We start from the raw sequence: 19,896 nt of genomic DNA on the forward strand, positions 1-19,896 counted from the left end.
TCACAAAAGAAAAATGGTGGGAGTGATATTTACAGCTTATTGTTAAGTTGGGCTAAGTGGTTAGAAGTAGTTAGAAGGAATACAGGCTGCGAGGCAGAGTACCTTACTTATTCCTGTTGCAAGCAGGCTGGCTGAGAAAACAGTAGGTCCGTCTTATGGAGGACCAGGAGGTCGAATCGAGAAGTTTAAAAAAAGAGTCTGTAGGCCTGGTACAGAACCAGCAGCTCTCAATTCAGAGTTACATGCATGGATTCAGAAAGTTGGAGAACTGGGAGACAAGATGAGGTGTTAAAGTCAAACAGGAAGTGAGTTGATGAGTGTAGAAGGTTGAATGAAGTTATCTTTCACGAACTTGTTTAACAACAAGGACAATATTTGTCATTGAGGAATGGTTTCATGATTATTTTACATTGCAATTGTTTGGTCATCATAGATCTCTTAACTATAAATTTGCTATAGTGACATAATGTCTTTATTGTGAAGATAATATCAATAGCTGGTCTCCTACTACACCTAACTTTGTATTCTGGCTAATATTGTCTTTTTGCCATTGCGGAACTGGTTATGAATTCGATGAGATGGGTGTTTTTGATAACAGCATACAGAGCAAAGTATTCTCAGTTCTGGTGAAGTTTTGCGAAGTTAACCCTAAGTTTCCAAGTTTACCTATGCCTCAGCAAATGTTTCACAGCACAGAGAGATCACTTTCACTCTACCTGAAACAAGCCAAGCTGGGAAATGTCTAGACAACTTTGTCCCAAAGTCACGATTCATGAAGTTGCAAAGTTTTCCCCTGACCTTTGCAGAGGTTGCCAAAGAAATTCTTTGTGCACCCCTACAGAGCTGCTTCCTAGAAAGGCTACTATCACAGGTATAGCAGGCTTGTACCTCTTTGATGAACTGTCCCGGCATATTCTTTATTGCGTTGAGGTGGAACCCATAGCCACTGGGTCCTTTCACCAGCTTACAGAGTCTGGCCTTATGCAGCACCTCTCCGTTGGTAATAGGCGTCGTGCTTGGGGCTGAGGCAGGGGCCGGGGCTAGTCTTGTGGTTGCTGCTGCTGGAGCCGGGACAGGATTCGCTGCTGCTGGCGGCGGGGCTGAGTTCGCTGCCACCGTCACCACCGGGCTGCCCTTGGGTGCCTCTTTCTCCCCACGTCCATAGAGGCTTGGAGAAACCCCTGCCTGCAAAATAAAAGGCTCAAATTAATCATCTTCATTGAAACATCCCTACGAAGGTTTTTACCATGAACTTAAATTGTATTAGGCCTCATTCACAAAGATAATGAAAAAAAAACATTGGCAAAGGCAGTCGGTCGGGGTCGTTGTTAGAGGGCATGTTTTGTAATGGACGTATGAATGTGTGTGTGGTGCATCCACTAGAAAGATCCTGCAATCAAACAACATATGGGGCTACGATAATATGGAAGCTGAGTGTAGGGCTCCTTTGCAAGACAGACTGCAAAAGCAGATACAAGCGGTACACTCACAAAAGTGTGTGACTCAAAAGGAATCATATGGAAAGGGGCGACCACTCGGTCCCCCCGCACGTATGGCGGAGTGCCTCGATCCCCCCGGGAAGCCATTTTGGGGCGGGAGGCGCGTCTCGGCTGGTATGCCCGAAGCGGCGTAGCCGGGGCGCGTTTTTTCCCGCCCTAGAGTGGGCTGGCCTAGACACCGACGTAGCCAGCCACGCCCCCGGGGCGGGCAGGGGCGGGTTTACGCCCGCCCTGAAGACGGATAAAAAGGACGCAAGACCAGAAGACGTCCTCTTGTTCTTGTGCTCCGAAGCTGCACCTCCTCGCTACACGTGAGCTCGGGACAGAACGAAGAGCCAATTTTGAGCGTTTTGATCTTTTTCTTTGTCTTCTAGATTTTTCCTCGGAGAGATGCCCAAAAAAGGAGCAAAGAGAATGACGACCGACCAGATGGTGCGGGCCCTTTGCAAAGAGGTGTCCGACATAAAGAAACGGTTGGCGGAGCGAGATGGGGAGGAGGGTTCGGGCCCTGCGCCGGCTGGCGGGAGACCTAAGAGGCCGAGAAAGGTTCCAGCCGGTGGAGACGTCCCGGTTCCCTCTGCCCCGCTCGAGGCGCCGACCCCAGTACCGATGGAGGGGAATCCAATCCCCGTTGTCGTCACCCCGACATCTAAGGAAGACATGCCCCCCGAGCTGGCAGCACAGCTAGCAGCCTGGTTGGGGGATATTAGTGATGGCGCCACGGCTGCCGAGGCACAGGCACTGATAAAAGGGCTTCGTGAGAAGAGAGAGGCAGCTAGAGTGGCTGCGCCGTTGGCGGGGATAGACAAGCCGCAAGCGGCAGAAGCTGCGTCCAGTTCAGGTAAGCGGCCATTGCCGATTGCAAGGGACGAGTCAGCACCCTCTCGTAGAGAGAGATTGGGACAACATGTGCCTTTAGCTATAAAGGAAAAGATCTGGGCAGGGGAATACGTGAATATTTTTTCCTTGCTTGTTGATCATTATGATGTGGAGCATGTGAAAAGTCAGAAGGACTTAATGCACCCTAGTGTTTGGCGCGCAAAAATGGCCGCCTTTAAGGTAAATGAGAACATTGGCAATTGGGGCAATGCATGGGGTATTTTTACATCGATTTTGGGGGAACGTAGGCCCGAGTTGCTTCCTGAGTTTCCCGTTTATCAATCAAGGATTATGGGTTACTCGACAACGTATCAAGGTAACCATTGGTTTTGTTACGATAATCTGTTCAGGAAAGAAAAGGAACATAACAAGAGTTTGACTTGGGATTGTTACGATTCTCTAACATGGGATAAAATGAAAGAATCGGGAATGTTAAGAATGCCATTGGCCGGGAGCAATGTTGTTGATTACTCCCGCCAAAACGTGGGGACGCCCTTTCGACCAAGTACGAGCACCGACGACCAGTCGAGGCCCGCAGGTAATACAGGGAGAAAGGGTTTCTGTTTTAATTTCAACAAGGGGAAATGTACCAGGCCTCCTGGATCGTGTAAATTCAAACACGAATGTAGTACGTGTGGGTCATCCCATCCTGAGTCATCGTGCAGAGCCAGAACGAGTGAGAATGGGGGTAAGGGAGGCGCCAAACAGGTCTAAGCTAGGCCGAGGGGCGCCTTTACCAACCCCGATTGATACCTTGGCAATGATTCCCTGGCTCAGCGAATACCCGGATCGTACTTCTGCCGGGGTGCTGCGGAACGGTTTTACACATGGTTTCCGCATCCCGGTAGGGGACTTTCAGGGTGTAGGGATGTGCAAAAACCAACTTTCCGTTTTACAACATACATCTGTAGTGCAAGAAAAAATTCAGAAAGAGGTTAGCCGGGGACGGGTCGCCGGCCCGTTTAGTGTACCCCCGGTACCGGATTTCGTTTGTTCTCCGTTAGGGGTAGTCCCCAAGAAGGACCCAGGTGAGTTTCGTTTGATCCATAATCTGTCTGCTCCACATGGTCTTTCGGTGAACGACGCAATTGATCCAGAGGTTTGTTCGGTGCGATATGCATCTTTTGATGAGGCAGTAGCCATCTTGAATCGCCTGGGGCACGGGACGTTGATGGCGAAATCTGATATCGAGTCAGCGTTCCGGTTGCTCCCGGTACACCCAGACGACCAGCGTCTTCTGGGATTCGGGTTCCAGGGGTCATTCTACATGGATAGGTGTATGCCAATGGGATGCTCTATATCATGTGCTTACTTTGAGCAATTCAGTACTTTCCTGCAATGGGTGTTCACGAAGAGAACGGGTTTCCGAAATGTAATGCACTACCTTGATGACTTTTTGTTCCTCGGCCCCGCCGGTAATCTCGAATGTGCCCAGGCCTTAGCTGAATTCTGTGTGTTAATGGGTCATCTTGGCGTGCCATTGGCACCGGGTAAAACCGTGGGTCCCACGACTTGCCTCGAGTTTTTGGGGATCGAGTTGGACTCAAGGGAGGGGTGCTTCCGTTTACCAGCAAGCAAAGTGTCGAAATTCAGGGCAGCCCTACAAGTTTGTTTAAATGCATCCAAAGTTACACTGCATCAGTTGCAACAATTAGTGGGAAAATTGAACTTTGCCTTGAGAGTGATACCAATGGCCCGCCCTTTTTCCCGCTCAGTTGCCCAAGCGATGGTGGGCCTGAAGGAGGGTCACCATCGCACAAGGTTATCGGCTGAGGTCCGCCAGGACATGCGGATTTGGTTAGCATTCTTGGCAGACTTCAATGGCCGAGTCGTCTGGAGCAAGCCAGCCGTGTCCTCCGAAGAGCTTGGGCTATGGACAGATTCAGCAGGAAGCGTAGGTTTTGGCGCCATCTTCGGCACAAAATGGTCGGCACAAAAGTGGCCCCTATGGTGGCACGAGAAGGGGCTGACGGGTAATATCGCTTTCCTTGAACTATTTCCCATTCTGGTGGCCCTGAGAACCTGGCCAGAAGGGTTGAGAGATCATTCTGTTGTGTTCTGGTCCGACAATATGACCGTGGTAGAATGCATCAATAGTCAGGCAGCCCGTTGTAAATTGATCTTGAGGCTGCTCAAAGAAATTGTCTTACTGTGTATGCAACTGAACGTGATATTCAGAGCAAAACATGTCCCAGGGGTGATGAATCAGGCTGCTGATGCACTGTCTCGTTTTCACATGCAGGCTTTCTCGGGTTTCCTTCCTTCAGCGGACCCAGAGCCGGCACCCTTCCCCGAAGCTCTCTGGTCTCTCGGTGCCCCGAACTTCGTCACCTCGTGGGAGAGAGTCTAGCACCCAGGACAAGGAAGGCATATGAAGGGGCGTTTCGGGCCTATTTAGCCTTTTTGGGGGCAGAGAGAGGGGGACTTTGGGGTCAGGAGGAGTCGGTAATACTTTTTCTGATGTCTTTACGTAGGGCTGGGAAATCGGTGGCTACGGCCCAAAGGCATCGTGCCGCCATTTCCTTTGTTGCCAGGGCCCATGGCATCCAGGACCCGACAGCGTCTTTTACAGTTCAAAAGGCGCTGCGCGGGTGGCAACGCCTAGAGGGTCGCAGTGTAGACGTAAGACGACCGATAGGGCTAGATAGATTGTCCCAGTTACTGGCCTCGCTCCCTAATACATGCTCGTCTCCCTTCGAGACCTGTTTGTTCCGGACTGCATTTACGCTAGCGTTTCACGGGGCTATGAGAGTTAGTGAGCTGGTTGCAAGGAACAAACAGGATGTGGGGGGGGGCTTGTGCAGGGAGCATGTTCAGATCAGGGGCGATGCGATGATTGTCTCCTTTCTCAGGTCCAAGACCGACCAAGATGGGAGGGGGGACTGCACGATCATTCGCAGGATCCCCGGGTCATCCATGTGTCCGGTACAGTGCTTAGAAGATTACCTAGCACGAAGGGTGGCATCATGGGGAGGGACATTGTTAAGGCATGCAGACGCCACCCCGCTGACGAGGTTTCAGTTTCAGCGGGTGCTTGCAATGGCCATCGCCGCAGCGGGCTTGGACCCGGGCGAATTTGGGACCCATTCCTTTCGAATAGGGGCTGCCACTGAAGCTGCAGCCGGGGGTCTTACTGTAGAACAAGTGAAACGTGTGGGGCGCTGGTCCTCCAATTGTTATAAGAGGTACGTGCGATTGCACATGTTGTGAAGCTGTAATCATGTACTCACGCTTCTTGTCTTTTGTTTGTTTTCAGTTGCGCAAGCCTACGCGGCAGGGCGGACTGTGCAGTCGACCCAACACCAGGCCAGCGGTCGCACGTCACCGGCTGAGAGGAAGGAGGTGTGGGTCGTGGGCCACTCATACGTGAGACGGGCCGCAGACGTATTCAAAGCAGGTGACATGATTCACGTACCTGGGGAATACGGGTACAGAGTGTCCTTCTACGGAAGGGGCGGTCTCTGTATTGACCAGTTTCAGGCATTCTTTGAGGGTTTGTTAGAGCGGATGAGGTCACCGCCGTCCATAGTCATAGTGCATTTGGGGGGCAATGATTTGGTCACCACCGGTAGACGACTTCTCCTGGAGTCTATGCTTTCCACGGTAAGTTGGTTAGCAAGGAGAGTTCCGGGGTGCGTAATTGCGTGGTCTCATATGATCCCACGAAAAGTATGGCGGGGGGCTATCTCGATCCCTGCTTTGAATCATTCGGTTAAAAAATTGAATAACAAAGTGAGTAGGTTGTTCCGTTCCAAGACATTGCATTCGATCTCGCATAGTTGTATTAATGATGACAGTATGTATTTGGGGGATGGTGTGCATTTGTCGAGGGTGGGCAATGAGTTACTCATAGGAGACTTCTTAGCTTGGTTAAAATCGTTGAAACATGACCTTTAGGTAGGAGTTTTGTGGGGGGTCCGGATAGCCGGTCAACTATCCGGACCTGTGGCGGTAAGGTCATGATCGGTGAGCACTAATTGGTAGATCCCTATGAGTGGGCGTCACCCAACACGGATGGGAGCGCTCGGGAGAGGTGGCCATTGGCCCCTCAATGGGGAGGCGGTCCCGTCTAAGGGCGGGTCGCCGGAAGTAAAGGAAAGGCGGTCAAGGCCCCTTCCTTTGTAGGAGGGGTTACAGCCCCCTCCTGGGGAATTTCCCGGGGCCAGTGTCATCTGCGACGGCAGATGCGGTAAGTTGTGTGGGGTGGGGGGAGGTCCACGATACCTTCTAGATACCACACACAAGTCTTCGAACGACCTTTAAATGGCGTCGAGTCTTAAGTGCCCCCGTCAAGTCAAGGGAAATTGTTAGTAGTTGCACTTGAGGTAAGCCTCTGTGCTGTCGCCCCTCCCAAGTGGGAGGGGTAAGTCTGGTTAGGGATCTTGACACCGGTTATGACCTTGCCGTTGGCCCTTAAACGTTAGGATGTACAATTTCAGTGTTATAGAGAATGTTTTGTAGGATGCTAGTTCGGCTAGGAGAACCTCTGTATTAGAGAATATGTTAAGGTTAGCCAAACATCGCAATGTGATAATGAAATTGTACATAACATGAAACGTTTAATGTTTAATTTTTTGTTTTAATAAATACGGCCGCGGGAGGGTCACTCCCTCCCACATCCAAAAACTTTCAAGAACTGTTTCCGGTTTCCCTCCTTTTTGGGATCGTGTTGAGAGGGGGTGGCGGGTATCTCAGCCATATGGAAAGGGGCGACCACTCGGTCCCCCCGCACGTATGGCGGAGTGCCTCGATCCCCCCGGGAAGCCATTTTGGGGCGGGAGGCGCGTCTCGGCTGGTATGCCCGAAGCGGCGTAGCCGGGGCGCGTTTTTTCCCGCCCTAGAGTGGGCTGGCCTAGACACCGACGTAGCCAGCCACGCCCCCGGGGCGGGCAGGGGCGGGTTTACGCCCGCCCTGAAGACGGATAAAAAAGGACGCAAGACCAGAAGACGTCCTCTTGTTCTTGTGCTCCGAAGCTGCACCTCCTCGCTACACGTGAGCTCGGGACAGAACGAAGAGCCAATTTTGACCCACCCACCAGCCCCTGGGGACAGCAAGTTGTTGTGCAATAAAGTGAATCTTATAAGTATGTTTTTCTGTTTTGTTTACAGGCTGTGAAAGTATCAGTTTGTTGTTGATCGTAATAAAGTATGGTGATTATCGTGTAGTTTGTTACAATTAAAAGGATTTGATGTAGTGTTGCATTTGAAGCATGCTCTTTCGGTCGTAGCGACCAATGTTTTCATAGATTAGAGTAAAATTGTCGTATTTATTTTTTGGTAGGCGGTAAGGTCATGATCGGTGAGCACTAATTGGTAGATCCCTATGAGTGGGCGTCACCCAACACGGATGGGAGCGCTCGGGAGAGGTGGCCATTGGCCCCTCAATGGGGAGGCGGTCCCGTCTAAGGGCGGGTCGCCGGAAGTAAAGGAAAGGCGGTCAAGGCCCCTTCCTTTGTAGGAGGGGTTACAGCCCCCTCCTGGGGAATTTCCCGGGGCCAGTGTCATCTGCGACGGCAGATGCGGTAAGTTGTGTGGGGTGGGGGGAGGTCCACGATACCTTCTAGATACCACACACAAGTCTTCGAACGACCTTTAAATGGCGTCGAGTCTTAAGTGCCCCCGTCAAGTCAAGGGAAATTGTTAGTAGTTGCACTTGAGGTAAGCCTCTGTGCTGTCGCCCCTCCCAAGTGGGAGGGGTAAGTCTGGTTAGGGATCTTGACACCGGTTATGACCTTGCCGTTGGCCCTTAAACGTTAGGATGTACAATTTCAGTGTTATAGAGAATGTTTTGTAGGATGCTAGTTCGGCTAGGAGAACCTCTGTATTAGAGAATATGTTAAGGTTAGCCAAACATCGCAATGTGATAATGAAATTGTACATAACATGAAACGTTTAATGTTTAATTTTTTGTTTTAATAAATACGGCCGCGGGAGGGTCACTCCCTCCCACATCCAAAAACTTTCAAGAACTGTTTCCGGTTTCCCTCCTTTTGGGATCGTGTTGAGAGGGGGTGGCGGGTATCTCAGCCATATGATGAAGTGTATATTGTACGTTGTGAACCTATTAACACACACAGCAAAATATGCCACAGTACATACTTTATTTGAACCGCCAGCCAATGCAACCTTCTCCTGGGACAATGTGTATAAGCAATGGAAGGAATTTTGTATTGTTGATGAAACATTGTATGGTGATGTTTTTTCAACCAAAATAGTAAATACAATAGTGTGATAGGGTGGGTAGATATAGCAGCATTATACAAAAAGGCAAATATGTATGCATGTATACTTAAATCACTAAAAGAGGAGTTTGTTTTACAATGTAAAATGGTAAATATTTAGTATGTTTGAAGTAGTTTGCAGAGGGTGTTAGTAAGCAGCACAGAGTGTTAATGCAATATGTACAAAAAAATAGAGAATTGCTGTTTAGGATGCTTAAAACCATAACATGCACAGCGTGTGCAAAGCATATTGTTTAAAGCTTCGTGTAATTAGCAATTAGCATTTTGCAGTTTTTTTAGCAAGAGAAATTTATGAATTGTTTATCACCAATGTGACAATATAACTGGGATATAAACAAATGGCAGGTATTTGGTTGCATTTTTCGTAAAGCCTATTTCTGCACACTGATTTACTTTGTCAAATGGAATAGCAATGGAAAACGCACAAAAGACAGTATTTTACTGTATCTTTTAAAAAGCCTATGTGGACAGGTATCTTTACTTTGTAAACAAACGAAAACTAAATTCATCATGAAAACTTGACAGCAAAGTAAACAAATCAATGTGTACAAGAGCGATTAGTGAGTTATACTGTCGCCTTTAACTAAGGCATCCTCCTTCCTAAACAAAATTCCATAAACCAGCAACTAAATTGTTATGCTAGCAAAGTAAATACATCACACAAATCACAATGTAGAGAGAAATGTATTCTTCATTCGATTAAAAACATATACTCATAATAGAGGAAGCATTAAAATACAGTAAAGTGCAATAAAATTTCGTAAAGACAACGCTGAGAACACGATCATTCCATATTGCTATCCTCGTTGTGAGTCATCCATTTGCCACAAGTGGCCGTGCACAAAAATAAACTCAGCAGCAATTAAAGTGCTCCGAAGCAGTACATGTTCAATAAAATGAACATTCGACTTGAAAGAGAGCTAGAAATAAAGAGACCCGCGCCAGACTATGGCGTTTTTTAAGAATGTTCCCACAAAGTAACACACAGAATAGGCAGACCGCATATGGTAAAAACAAAGTGCAGGTTTATGCTGATACAAACCGCGTGTGCTAAAGATTCATACAAGGTGTTTACGTCTGAAAAATTGATAACAGTTACAAAAAAATAAAAAATGATCCAAAAATATGACGGAGGATTCATCGCATGGGCAAAATAAGATGGATTTAGAATCAAATTGATTTATGGGAAAGCAAAGATGGCATCTAATGGTCCCTATGCAAATTTCGAAAAAAGTGCCCTTTCCCAAGCGTTGCTTACATATGAAAGATATGCTTCAACCCCTATAACGGGTTGAATGCTATTGCTAACCAGCTCTCTCATATTGGGCTTCATGATTTCCCTGCCCTCTCTGGCATCGACCGCCCACCGCAGGTAAAAACTCCTTAGCCATACCAACTTCCCCTTTTGAGATGGCACGAGGTGTGGTGGATAAATCTGATCTTCCTGGGGCTTCCCCTGTTTTCCAGTAATTGGATCCTGAGCCGAGGAGCACATGCCAAGCAGTGGCCTATTACCTTTTGGTTCAAAGGGGCTTCCTGGTTACGCCATATAGAAACCCAGAGGAGGAGTGGGGAAGCCTCACTGCGTCAGTAACATACGCCCAGCCCAATTCTTCATTCAAAAAATGGTGGGCACTGCCTGGGCCTACACATAACGCGCATCTGCAAAAATGGTTCTCCTTCCACTGGAGACGAGCACAATGTCAAAAGCCCCATGTACCAGCCTTATATCATAACACAGCTCGACAGTTCAGCTTATCAATTTCCAACAGAGGCAATATCGGTTTACTGCCTATTTTAGATGAAACCTCAAACAGGGTCCCAATAGCATGGTTAAAACGAAGATAGCGGTTGGAGAGACAAGGCAGGAACCTGTTGCAGAAATGTAAGGTCACTCCTAAATAAAAAAATTCCTTAACACAAGTGATGTTATTACCCTTTATAAAGATAGGCCTGACTTTACTGCTCTGCAGACCGTACACCATGTAGTGAGTTTTGGTAGTGTTGGTATCTAAATCCAGGTTATCCATGAAAAGTACAAGGTTTGCATCTAGGGCCTGTAATCCATTAGATGTTCAAGACAGCAAGACCACATCATCATCATAAAGTAAAGCTGAGCTAGGCTTGAGTTAACCATTGGTAGGTCTTTGCCTTTATCGGTACGCAATGAGACTGCCCATCCAAACAATGATACACCATGAAAAATAAATGAAAGGAAATTACTGAAAGCAGTTGGCTGAACGCCAAGATCCTCTCTGTATTAGACATTTTGCAAGATGATATGTTTTTAAGCTGGCAACACTGACAATTTTGCATAAATGCATGTGCATATTGAGAACAAGCAGCTTGATTATGGGTAATAAGATGTAATAACAAATTCATTTTGAATTAAAACTTTAATTAATGGAAATATTTTAAATTAAATAAAATATATTTTTGGGAAGTTTTACATTAAAAAATAAATACTCTTCTATAGAAAAAGAATTATGTGCACTTATAATTAATACAAGTGATGCATAGATTGAATTAAAATCAATGCAATTAGTTTTTAATAAGTTGTATCATTACATTATTTTTTAAATTCAAAATAGATTAAAATATTTTATAATTGGATAATAAATATATACTCTTTTTATATATTTTAACATTCATTTAGATTTATTATTTAGATTTCGATTTTTAACTATTCTGTTTTAAGTCCCTACTTCCATTATTTTCTTTCGAGTGTGTTGAAGTACCAGTGGTTAGATGTACTTACTACAAAAGTGTAAGTTACTACTAAAGTAGGAGTTTGTAAAAAAGTGGAATTTGTGAATAACGAACAATAGTAAACTTACTCAAAAGTGATTTGGGAATAAGGCCAGTGATTTTATTTATTTATGGCATCAAACATAGCAGAATCAGCATTGTTTCCACAGCATTCTTAATGTGCTGGTCATCAGATGCAAGTCCAGCACGGGAGATCACTTTAAGTCTTATTTGTTTAATTGTAAACATGTATGCCCATTCTTGACAGTATGCCTTGAAGGAGTAGGTCAAAGAGGTAAAAAAAATGTTTGGGGTTGTTTATTTTTTAATAGTGCTGTAACACTGAATCTCCAAAGTCTTCCTGGCACTAAGGAGCATATTATCGCGGTTTAGCGGCCGAAAAAGCCACTAAAACGGCGATAATGGGCTTGATAATATATTCCCTTGAGAATTCCAGTAGAAGGCCATGTTCTGGTGTTAACCTGGGCTTCTATTGGAATTCTCCAGGGCATATTATCAAGCCAATTATCGCCGCTAAACCAGCAATAATATTAACGCCGTCCTTGAGAATATGCCCCTCAAGGAGGTAAAAATGTGTTGCTGTTTTGTTGCTTTCAAATAGGACATTGTTATGTTTGAATATTAGAGTCCTATGACACTTTTGATGTACAGTACATAGTTTTGAGGAGCGCCATGTACAGATTGGGAAGCTTAGAGGAAAATAAATATCTCTAATAACTTCAAAAGTTGTTCTAACTTAGACTGACTTTTACTTTTCAATTTTGATTGTGTACTTTTTTACAGGAAAAATGAAAAGACATTAAGGAGTTTGCTGTTGAAGTCCATGCAGGTCTTCATAGGGATTAGTATAAATTAATGGTTTGCTATATGGAAAGTAACTGTTTTTTTTTAGGGTTTCAGAGATTAGCTTGCCATTGTTGATAATGAAAAGTTGATTATCAATGGTCTGCCACCAAGTTATGTCTAAGCTATTGTCTGCTAAAAATATTTCTTAAGCAGAGCGTTCTTTGCCACAAAGATTTATAGTTATCGAAGAAGATAAGTCTTGTTGTAATTCTTAGGTTCCAAATGTGGTCTTTAAAAAATGATGTTACTTAACTTACTGTAAAGGATAATGGAATGTATCCATGTGGAAGCTATACATTGTACGGGAGAGCCAAGATGGCGGACTGACGCGGACTGACGCTGCCAAGCGAAAGTAGCAATGTTGAGAGGCTCCCAACCCCTTTGATTTGAAAAGCGGGGAAAATAGCTTTTTTCATGAACGAGGAGCGCTAAAACATTGAGTTAACTATTATTTTCACCGGAATACGGAACTGTGTGCAAAATAAGCTAACAAACTAATTTCTGAAAAGGTACTGCAGATACAAGCTTCTCCCTCTTCAGAGATATCGGGCAGCAAAACGGAGTCTATGTGGGGCGTCTGGTCTCACCGCGGGCACAGCGCGTTGCTCACCTGACATCGGCGGATTGAAGGCGCTGCTACGGATATCAAGGGCTGACGTTTTTACGGTTCCTGCATCACTTCTGGGGGTGGCAGACGCTACCGACTTGGAGACTTACTCTGAACCGGCAGGTTACGGGACGCTGGACCAGGTGGACTGGGTGGGCGGTCCTGGTGTTACTACCAGGGAGCGAGGAGTGTTACGAAGGCTTGGAAGCTGAGCAGGCTAACAGGAGGATGGCGCCTAAGCTAAACACTCAATCGACCCGGGCTGGAAAGGCTGCAAAGATAGACTCCCTTGCAGAAAATACATCTACAGTTTCAAAGGTAACAGGAGATTTGTCTGGAGCAGGTGCTGGGCAAAAAAAACCGGGGACTTTAACAACAACTGTATTAACTGCACAACTAAGTCTTAAGCAGTTAATTAGACCTCCTGTCTTTGTAACAGACCTAAAAATTAATCATTCACAAGACAGTAATAATACAGCAGGGGGGTTTAATGGCAAAGATATGATTGATGCTGGAGCTAACCAATTAACTCAGAGCGGGTGAGATAAGGCTGCTTTGGTACCAGTAGAATACCTCCCTAGCAAGGAAAGAGATTTCAATGCACCAACCGCTCTGGCCCTGGCTAGTGGAGGGGCTGAATCAGCTACTATTAGTTTAAATATGCCCTCTAAAGATACTACGGATGAAATAACAATAATGTGTAGTCCACATACGGATGATACTATGGTTAATTCAAGGCAAACAAATGTGGAAGTTGACACAGATGGAGGGGAGTCCGCTACAAATAACTATGACAAAGATAGTAATAGCATTGACTTGCTAGCAAACTCAACAGATTTTGCCTCTCTAAGTATAGAGGGTGAGAAAGAGGGTTCTCCATGCACGCTAGAAGATACATCAATGGACTGTCCAATAGTAGACTCAAGTAATACGGAGGTCGATGTAGCTGGATCTGAAATGGTTGTGACGTCTGATAATGAGGCTTGCCCCGTTGAGGAAGTTGAGATAGCTGAAGAGGGAGTAAATATGGAATACCAAGAAATTCCAGATGAAGAGGGGAAAGGAACTACAGGAAATAAGATAAACTGTTCTAAATTGCCAGGCTTAAAAAAGGGGAAAATGAAAGCCAAGACTAAACTTAAGAAAATTATTAGCAGTCCTTTGGTTAGGGACTTGTCTTCAAACAATATAGGGAAAAAAATCGAATAGAGATGAGAGTGGACTCAGGCGAAGGGAGGGGTCAAGAGTATGGCCCAAAGACTTTCAGGAGCGAACCCTGTGGATGACTCTAATTACAGGACCGGTGTAATTATTTCCATGAGATCTAGTAATTCAAGATCACCTGTGCTGGAGTCAACTACAAGCGTCTCTAATGTCCCTGCTGTCGCAATAAGTGAATCAATTGCTAATACAACAGCCTCAGACACAAGCCCTACCCTTATAACTAATGGATTTGAACCTATCTGTCTCAATGATGCAGTTACTGTACATACTATCAAAACATCTAATAAATTGGCTTTAGTCCAAAGACCTGCGGACACAGGTACAATTAACAAGACATCTGAAATTCCCTCAGAATCAACCATTAGTAGTAAGTACACTGCTAAAAACGCTTCTGGGGGTCTCTTCTGATTTTAGACACCGATCTTAACATACCGACCGAACAGGCCGGGGCGATGAGTGTGCAAATACACAGTGATGATAATATGGAGGCTGGAAATTTGAATGTTTCCTCTATTATATACTGGATCAATAGCCAAGCTAGAGGCAAAGGTTGAGGATTTGGAGAATAGGGCGAGAATATACAACCTTAGACTATGTGGGGTCCCTGAAGGGTTAGAAGGTGCAGACCCCCGGTCCTATGTCGTGAAATTATTTCAGAAAGCTTTTGTTGACTTATCAGACTGGGATTGGGACTCCCAACTGCAACGAGTGCATCGGCTGCCACTCTTTCAAAGAAATAAAGATAGTAAATATCCACGACCTCTCTTGATAAATTTTGGGAACTTTCTGCTAAGACAAGCGGTATATTTAAAAGCAAGGCAAAACAATCCTGTAACTGTGGACAATATAACTTTTTTTGTTCGATCCGACCTGAGCAAGGAAACGATGGATAAAAGATGGCAGCTACGCAAGATGATTGACTCATTTAAAGGGATCTGATGTACAGTATACCTACAAGAGCCAGCTAAGCTAAAGGTGATCAAAAATGGTCAGGTATACTTCTTTACGGAAGAAAAAAAGGCTGAACAAGCACTGACAAAACTAAGTACTTAAAATGAAAAAACAAATTGGAATGGGACATGTAAAAATTGACTATTGACTATATAAGACACGATATTGCTTTTTTGAATCCTTTGTTTCTACTTTTCTCTTTTTTCTCCCTTTTTTCCCCTTTTTTTTCTCCTCTTCTTTTCTAGATGTGGGGGACTATCACAATAAATGCTAAAATACATACTAAGTAGTCAAATGTGCATTGTAAATGAGGGGGAGAGAAGGGGGGAGGAATTGAAAGAAAGGATTTTACATTATGTAGGCATGATGTAGGAAATTGGCTCCATTAATTGCTTACACGTGCTCTTTTTCCTCATAAAGATAGTACTGTCTGAATCTTATATTCAGAGGTGGTCGACTTAAGCCTCTCCACACGCTACTTCGCGATGCTGCTACGCCAACTGCAGCAGGGTATAGAGGGGCGCTCTCCCTCAGGGAACTCTAGGGTGGGATGGGTCTCGGTTAGGCGTGGGTGTATAGGGGTAAAAATCTTATTGCAAGAAAGAATGACCGACAATTGGAGAGCTAAATATTCTTTATTTCTCTTTTCTTTTAATCAGTTTGAAATGCAGAGGAAATTTAACTGCATAGTTATAAGATATGCTTTTCTTTAGATGTCTGGGGCGGAATGTTGCTGGTCTTAATAGTAAATATAAGAGGAGACTTGGACAGGAGGAACTAAATTTGTATAAACCGCATATAGCACTTGTTTCGGAAACTCATATTGGCTTTCAAGATCGCAAGCTTTTGTCACAAATGGGGTATGAGCTTGTTGTCTGTTCAACTTTAGCGGCATCAATTCGGGGGGTAGTAATTTTGAAACATGAGCACTTAAAAATGGAAATTATTAAAACAGCAGCTGATACAAGGGGGAGGTGGGCAATCGCCCAGGTGCAACTAGAACATAAGTGGTATATATTTTGTTTGGTTTATGGGCCTAATATTGATGAACCGAAGCTTTATAAACAGTTAAACATAGAGCTATTGGAATGGGAGGGTGAACTGCTGATAATGGGGGATTTTAATTGTGTTATGAATTATAAGATTGACTCATCAAGAAAAGATACTATAATAAGAATGCGTAAAGTTAGGGCTGCAATCGGGGAACTGGGTAGATTGCACAACTTGAAAGATGTTTGGAATACTAAACATCCTACTATAGCAGGGTTCACGTACTATTCTGCACCCCACAAAGCATGCTCCTGGATAGACATGGTGTGGGCAACAGATAATATCATGGAGAATTGCAATATAGAACTTTGCCCAAGAGTGTCATCAGATCATAATCCTATATTGTTAGAATTTAACATTCTTGATAGGGAGCAAATACCCAGACAATTCACATTTCCTAGATACTTAATTATGGACGCTGTATTTATATCGAATTTAAAAGAACATATAATAGAATTTATAGCATTCAATATTAATTCTTCTACGATCAATTTTGTATGGGACGCCTGTAAGTCTAGTATAAGAGGCTTCGCCCAACAATATATTTTAAGAAAGAACGCGGAAAATCGGAGGGAAACTAAATCCACTACCTCTAATATTCTACTAGCTGAACAACATTTGGCAGAGGCCCTCATACAGGCGAAACTAAATGTGGAAAAATTAAGAATTGAATTAGTGACGTTACAGTCAGCATTGAAAAAGACGCTCAGTGAGAGATAAAGTGCTAAAATCCATAAATATAACTTGACACAATACAAAGGGGGTGACAGAATCGGCAAAGTCCTCGCCTACAAAGTAGCAGATAAGAAAGCCAAAACAACCATTAAATCAATTAAAGGCTTAGACTCTACCAAGTATGATGAACCGGATCAGATTTTAGACCAGTTCGCTAAATACTATTGCAATCTATATACCCCAGAAAACACACCCCCCAAGATAATATCATACAATACTTAGAGAAATATATGCTAATTCAACAAGACAATGAAGCTATTAAACATCTTAGCTCCAAAATTACAGCTATGGAAATAAAAACTGCTATACAAGCACTACCCTCAGATAAGGCTGCGGGTGAAGATTGCCTACCCATAGAGCTCTACAAAATATGTTATACAGAACTCCATCTGCTCCTACAACTAGTAATCGACTCTATTGGGGAAACAGGAAGTGCCCCTCCTTCTTGGAAAACCGCAAAAACTGTGTTTTTTCTAAAAAAAGGCAAACCTCCAGAAGAACTTTGGTCATACAGACCCATTTCATTGATCAATGCAGACGCTAAAGTCTTTGCCAAAATTTTGGCAAATCGTCTAGCACCTATTATGCCTGAATTAGTCAATTCTCAGCAACATGGGTTTGTGATGGGGAGAGACACTACCACCCATATTAATACGGCTATCACCGCATTTGATGTTGCTTCAACTACTCTACCCCACTCGGAATGGTTATGCTGGATGCAGAAAAAGCATATGACCGAGTGGGGTGGGAGTACTTGTGGGCGGTATTGAGGGCTTTTGGTATACAGGGACAATATCTTGGATGGGTCCGCTCCCTATATGAACATCCAAGGGCGATAGTAAGCTACACAGGAATCAATTCGGCCAACTTTCCAATTAAGAGGGGAACTAGGCAGGGTTGTCCGTTGTCTCCCCTGCTTTTTGCCCTATCCTTAGAGCCGTTTTTAAATGCTTTAGTGGCTCAGGATAATATCACTCCGGTACAATATGGTGGGAAGAGATTAAAAATAACTGCTTTTGCGGATGATATAGCTTTATTTACCACAGATTTAGTTAAGGCTGTACCGGAGATATTTGAGGAATCGTCAAAATTTGGAGAGGTGTCAGGCTACAAACTAAACGTGAGTAAAACTCAAGTTATTGCTAATTACAAACCCGCTCAACCAGTAACAGGACTTTGCCTAAATTCTATCTATTTAGGAATAAGGTTAACGGCCGATGTAGGTAAAATACTATCATTGAATTATGATCCATTGCTTAAGGAAATAACTACATCCCTTAAAAATTGGCATAAGATACCACTTAGTTTGGTAGGACGTATAAATTTAATAAAAATGAAGATCGTACCTAAATTCTTGTATTTATTTAGATCCATTCCACTGCAACTTAATAACCTTTTTTTAAAAAAATTAGAGGGCATCTGTAGTAGCTTCATATGGGGATATAAAAAAGCTCGTAGGTCTATTACGCTCTTGAAACTTTCAATTGAAAAAGGCGGTTTAAACGTCCCGGATTTTAAACTATATTTTTTTCCAACTTTCTTTCGTCGTGTACCTAGTCTCCTGAAAAATGAAAACTTACTCTTTTTTCATCAATTTATGTTGGGACCAGATAGCAATCAATTTTTGTGTCGTGTGCACGATCCAAATTACTTTAAAAGAGTCAAATTTAAGACTGCTAGACACATTAAAAAAATTTGGGACCAAATCATGATTTTGGACAAGATTTCCTTCTTCAATGCTGAGCTTCACCTCTGGGGGAACCCAGGAATGCCAGGTATCTTTTCTGACGGAGCTGGGTTATTGTGGACAAGACATGGCATAATTACCTTAGGGGACTTATATGGCTCAGACGGGTTCCTAAACTTCACTACATTGAAACTTATATATAAACTAAATGATGGTATGTACTTTAAATACATACAGATCAGGGACTTTTTAGTTAATAAAATGAAATTTGAGAGAGCTGATCATTCAGATACTTTAAAATGTCTTTATTCGGGATGAACTAAATCACTCATAAGTGAGAGTTATGGGTGTTTAAGCTCAGGTAGGATAAGCGACTGTGGGAAAATGGCGGATAAATGGTCTAACCGATTAGGAATTAATATCAGTCCGAATCAGATTTCAGCATCACTTCGACACATCAATCAGGTAGTCCAATCCTCTAATTTAAGGCTGCAATTCTATAGAACTGTGAGTCAAATATATTATACACCTGAGAGAATTGCTCGATGGATACTAGGAAATGACTCCAGCGAACGAACGAAATGCCCGAAATGTAACCTCATAGCAGCCGGTATTGAACATATGCTCTATCAATGTCCGGAACTTGCCCTATTTTGGAAGGGAATAACAGATGCTTTAAATAGTAAATTAATAATATCTCCACCACTTTCGGCTCATTTAATATTGCTTGATATCCAGGAAATTACTATTAGTCAAAAAGATCTGATAACTATAATATTTGCGTGTGCTATTTTAGTTATAGCTAGGTCTTGGATATCTAAGGAATCACCCCATATTATTGAGTGGTGGAGTCTTATTAATGAAATTCACACAATGGAGCTAACACTAGCAAAATTAAGAGGTCCCAAGGCACTGAAAGGGAGGGAAAATATTTGGGGTTCATTTATTTATTATGTTTGAAATTATTTGAGATGACCAGCTTAATTTGTATTGGTATTTGTGTTACGATTTAAACAATTAGAAACGATATCTGTATTCCTCTGCTTCAACTTCCAGGGGAAAATTTATATTTTGATGTTTCTTTTCTTGCAATAAATAAAAATATATTAAAAAAAAGGAAGCTATACATTGTATTGGTTGAGGTACATTTGGGTAATGCTAAACTTGTTTTTACCAGAGCAGCAGGAAGATGGCATGTGAATTAATCTGTGGGTGCAAAAGTTGTGATTTCGTGCTATATGTGCATTTTATAAGTGTAATATGTTCATGTGGGTTAAACTTTGTTTCTGTTTTCTTTCATTTTAAAGGGACATGTAGGACTAGGGTATTTCTATGTGTATATCACAATTTCAGTGACTTTTTTGTGGTGATTGGTGGATTTGTAAAGCTGGGCTTTTTATTCTATTG

General features: G+C 43.5%; 1 protein-coding gene across 1 annotated transcript in view; it reads right to left on the reverse strand.

Moving 5' to 3' along the window:
* The window catches only part of PDZK1 (PDZ domain containing 1), a 107,730-nt gene that overhangs the window by 32,844 nt on the left and 54,990 nt on the right, over window positions 1-19,896 (reverse strand). Inside the window, exon 7 of the mRNA XM_086935503.1 lies at window positions 889-1,185. Within this exon, the coding sequence (XP_086791629.1) occupies window positions 889-1,185 (297 nt within the window). The remainder of the gene's footprint in view (window positions 1-888; window positions 1,186-19,896) is intronic.

The sequence above is a fragment of the Lissotriton vulgaris genome, chromosome 8 (genome assembly GCF_964263255.1).
Source record: "Lissotriton vulgaris chromosome 8, aLisVul1.2, whole genome shotgun sequence".
Taxonomy (NCBI): domain Eukaryota; kingdom Metazoa; phylum Chordata; class Amphibia; order Caudata; family Salamandridae; genus Lissotriton; species Lissotriton vulgaris.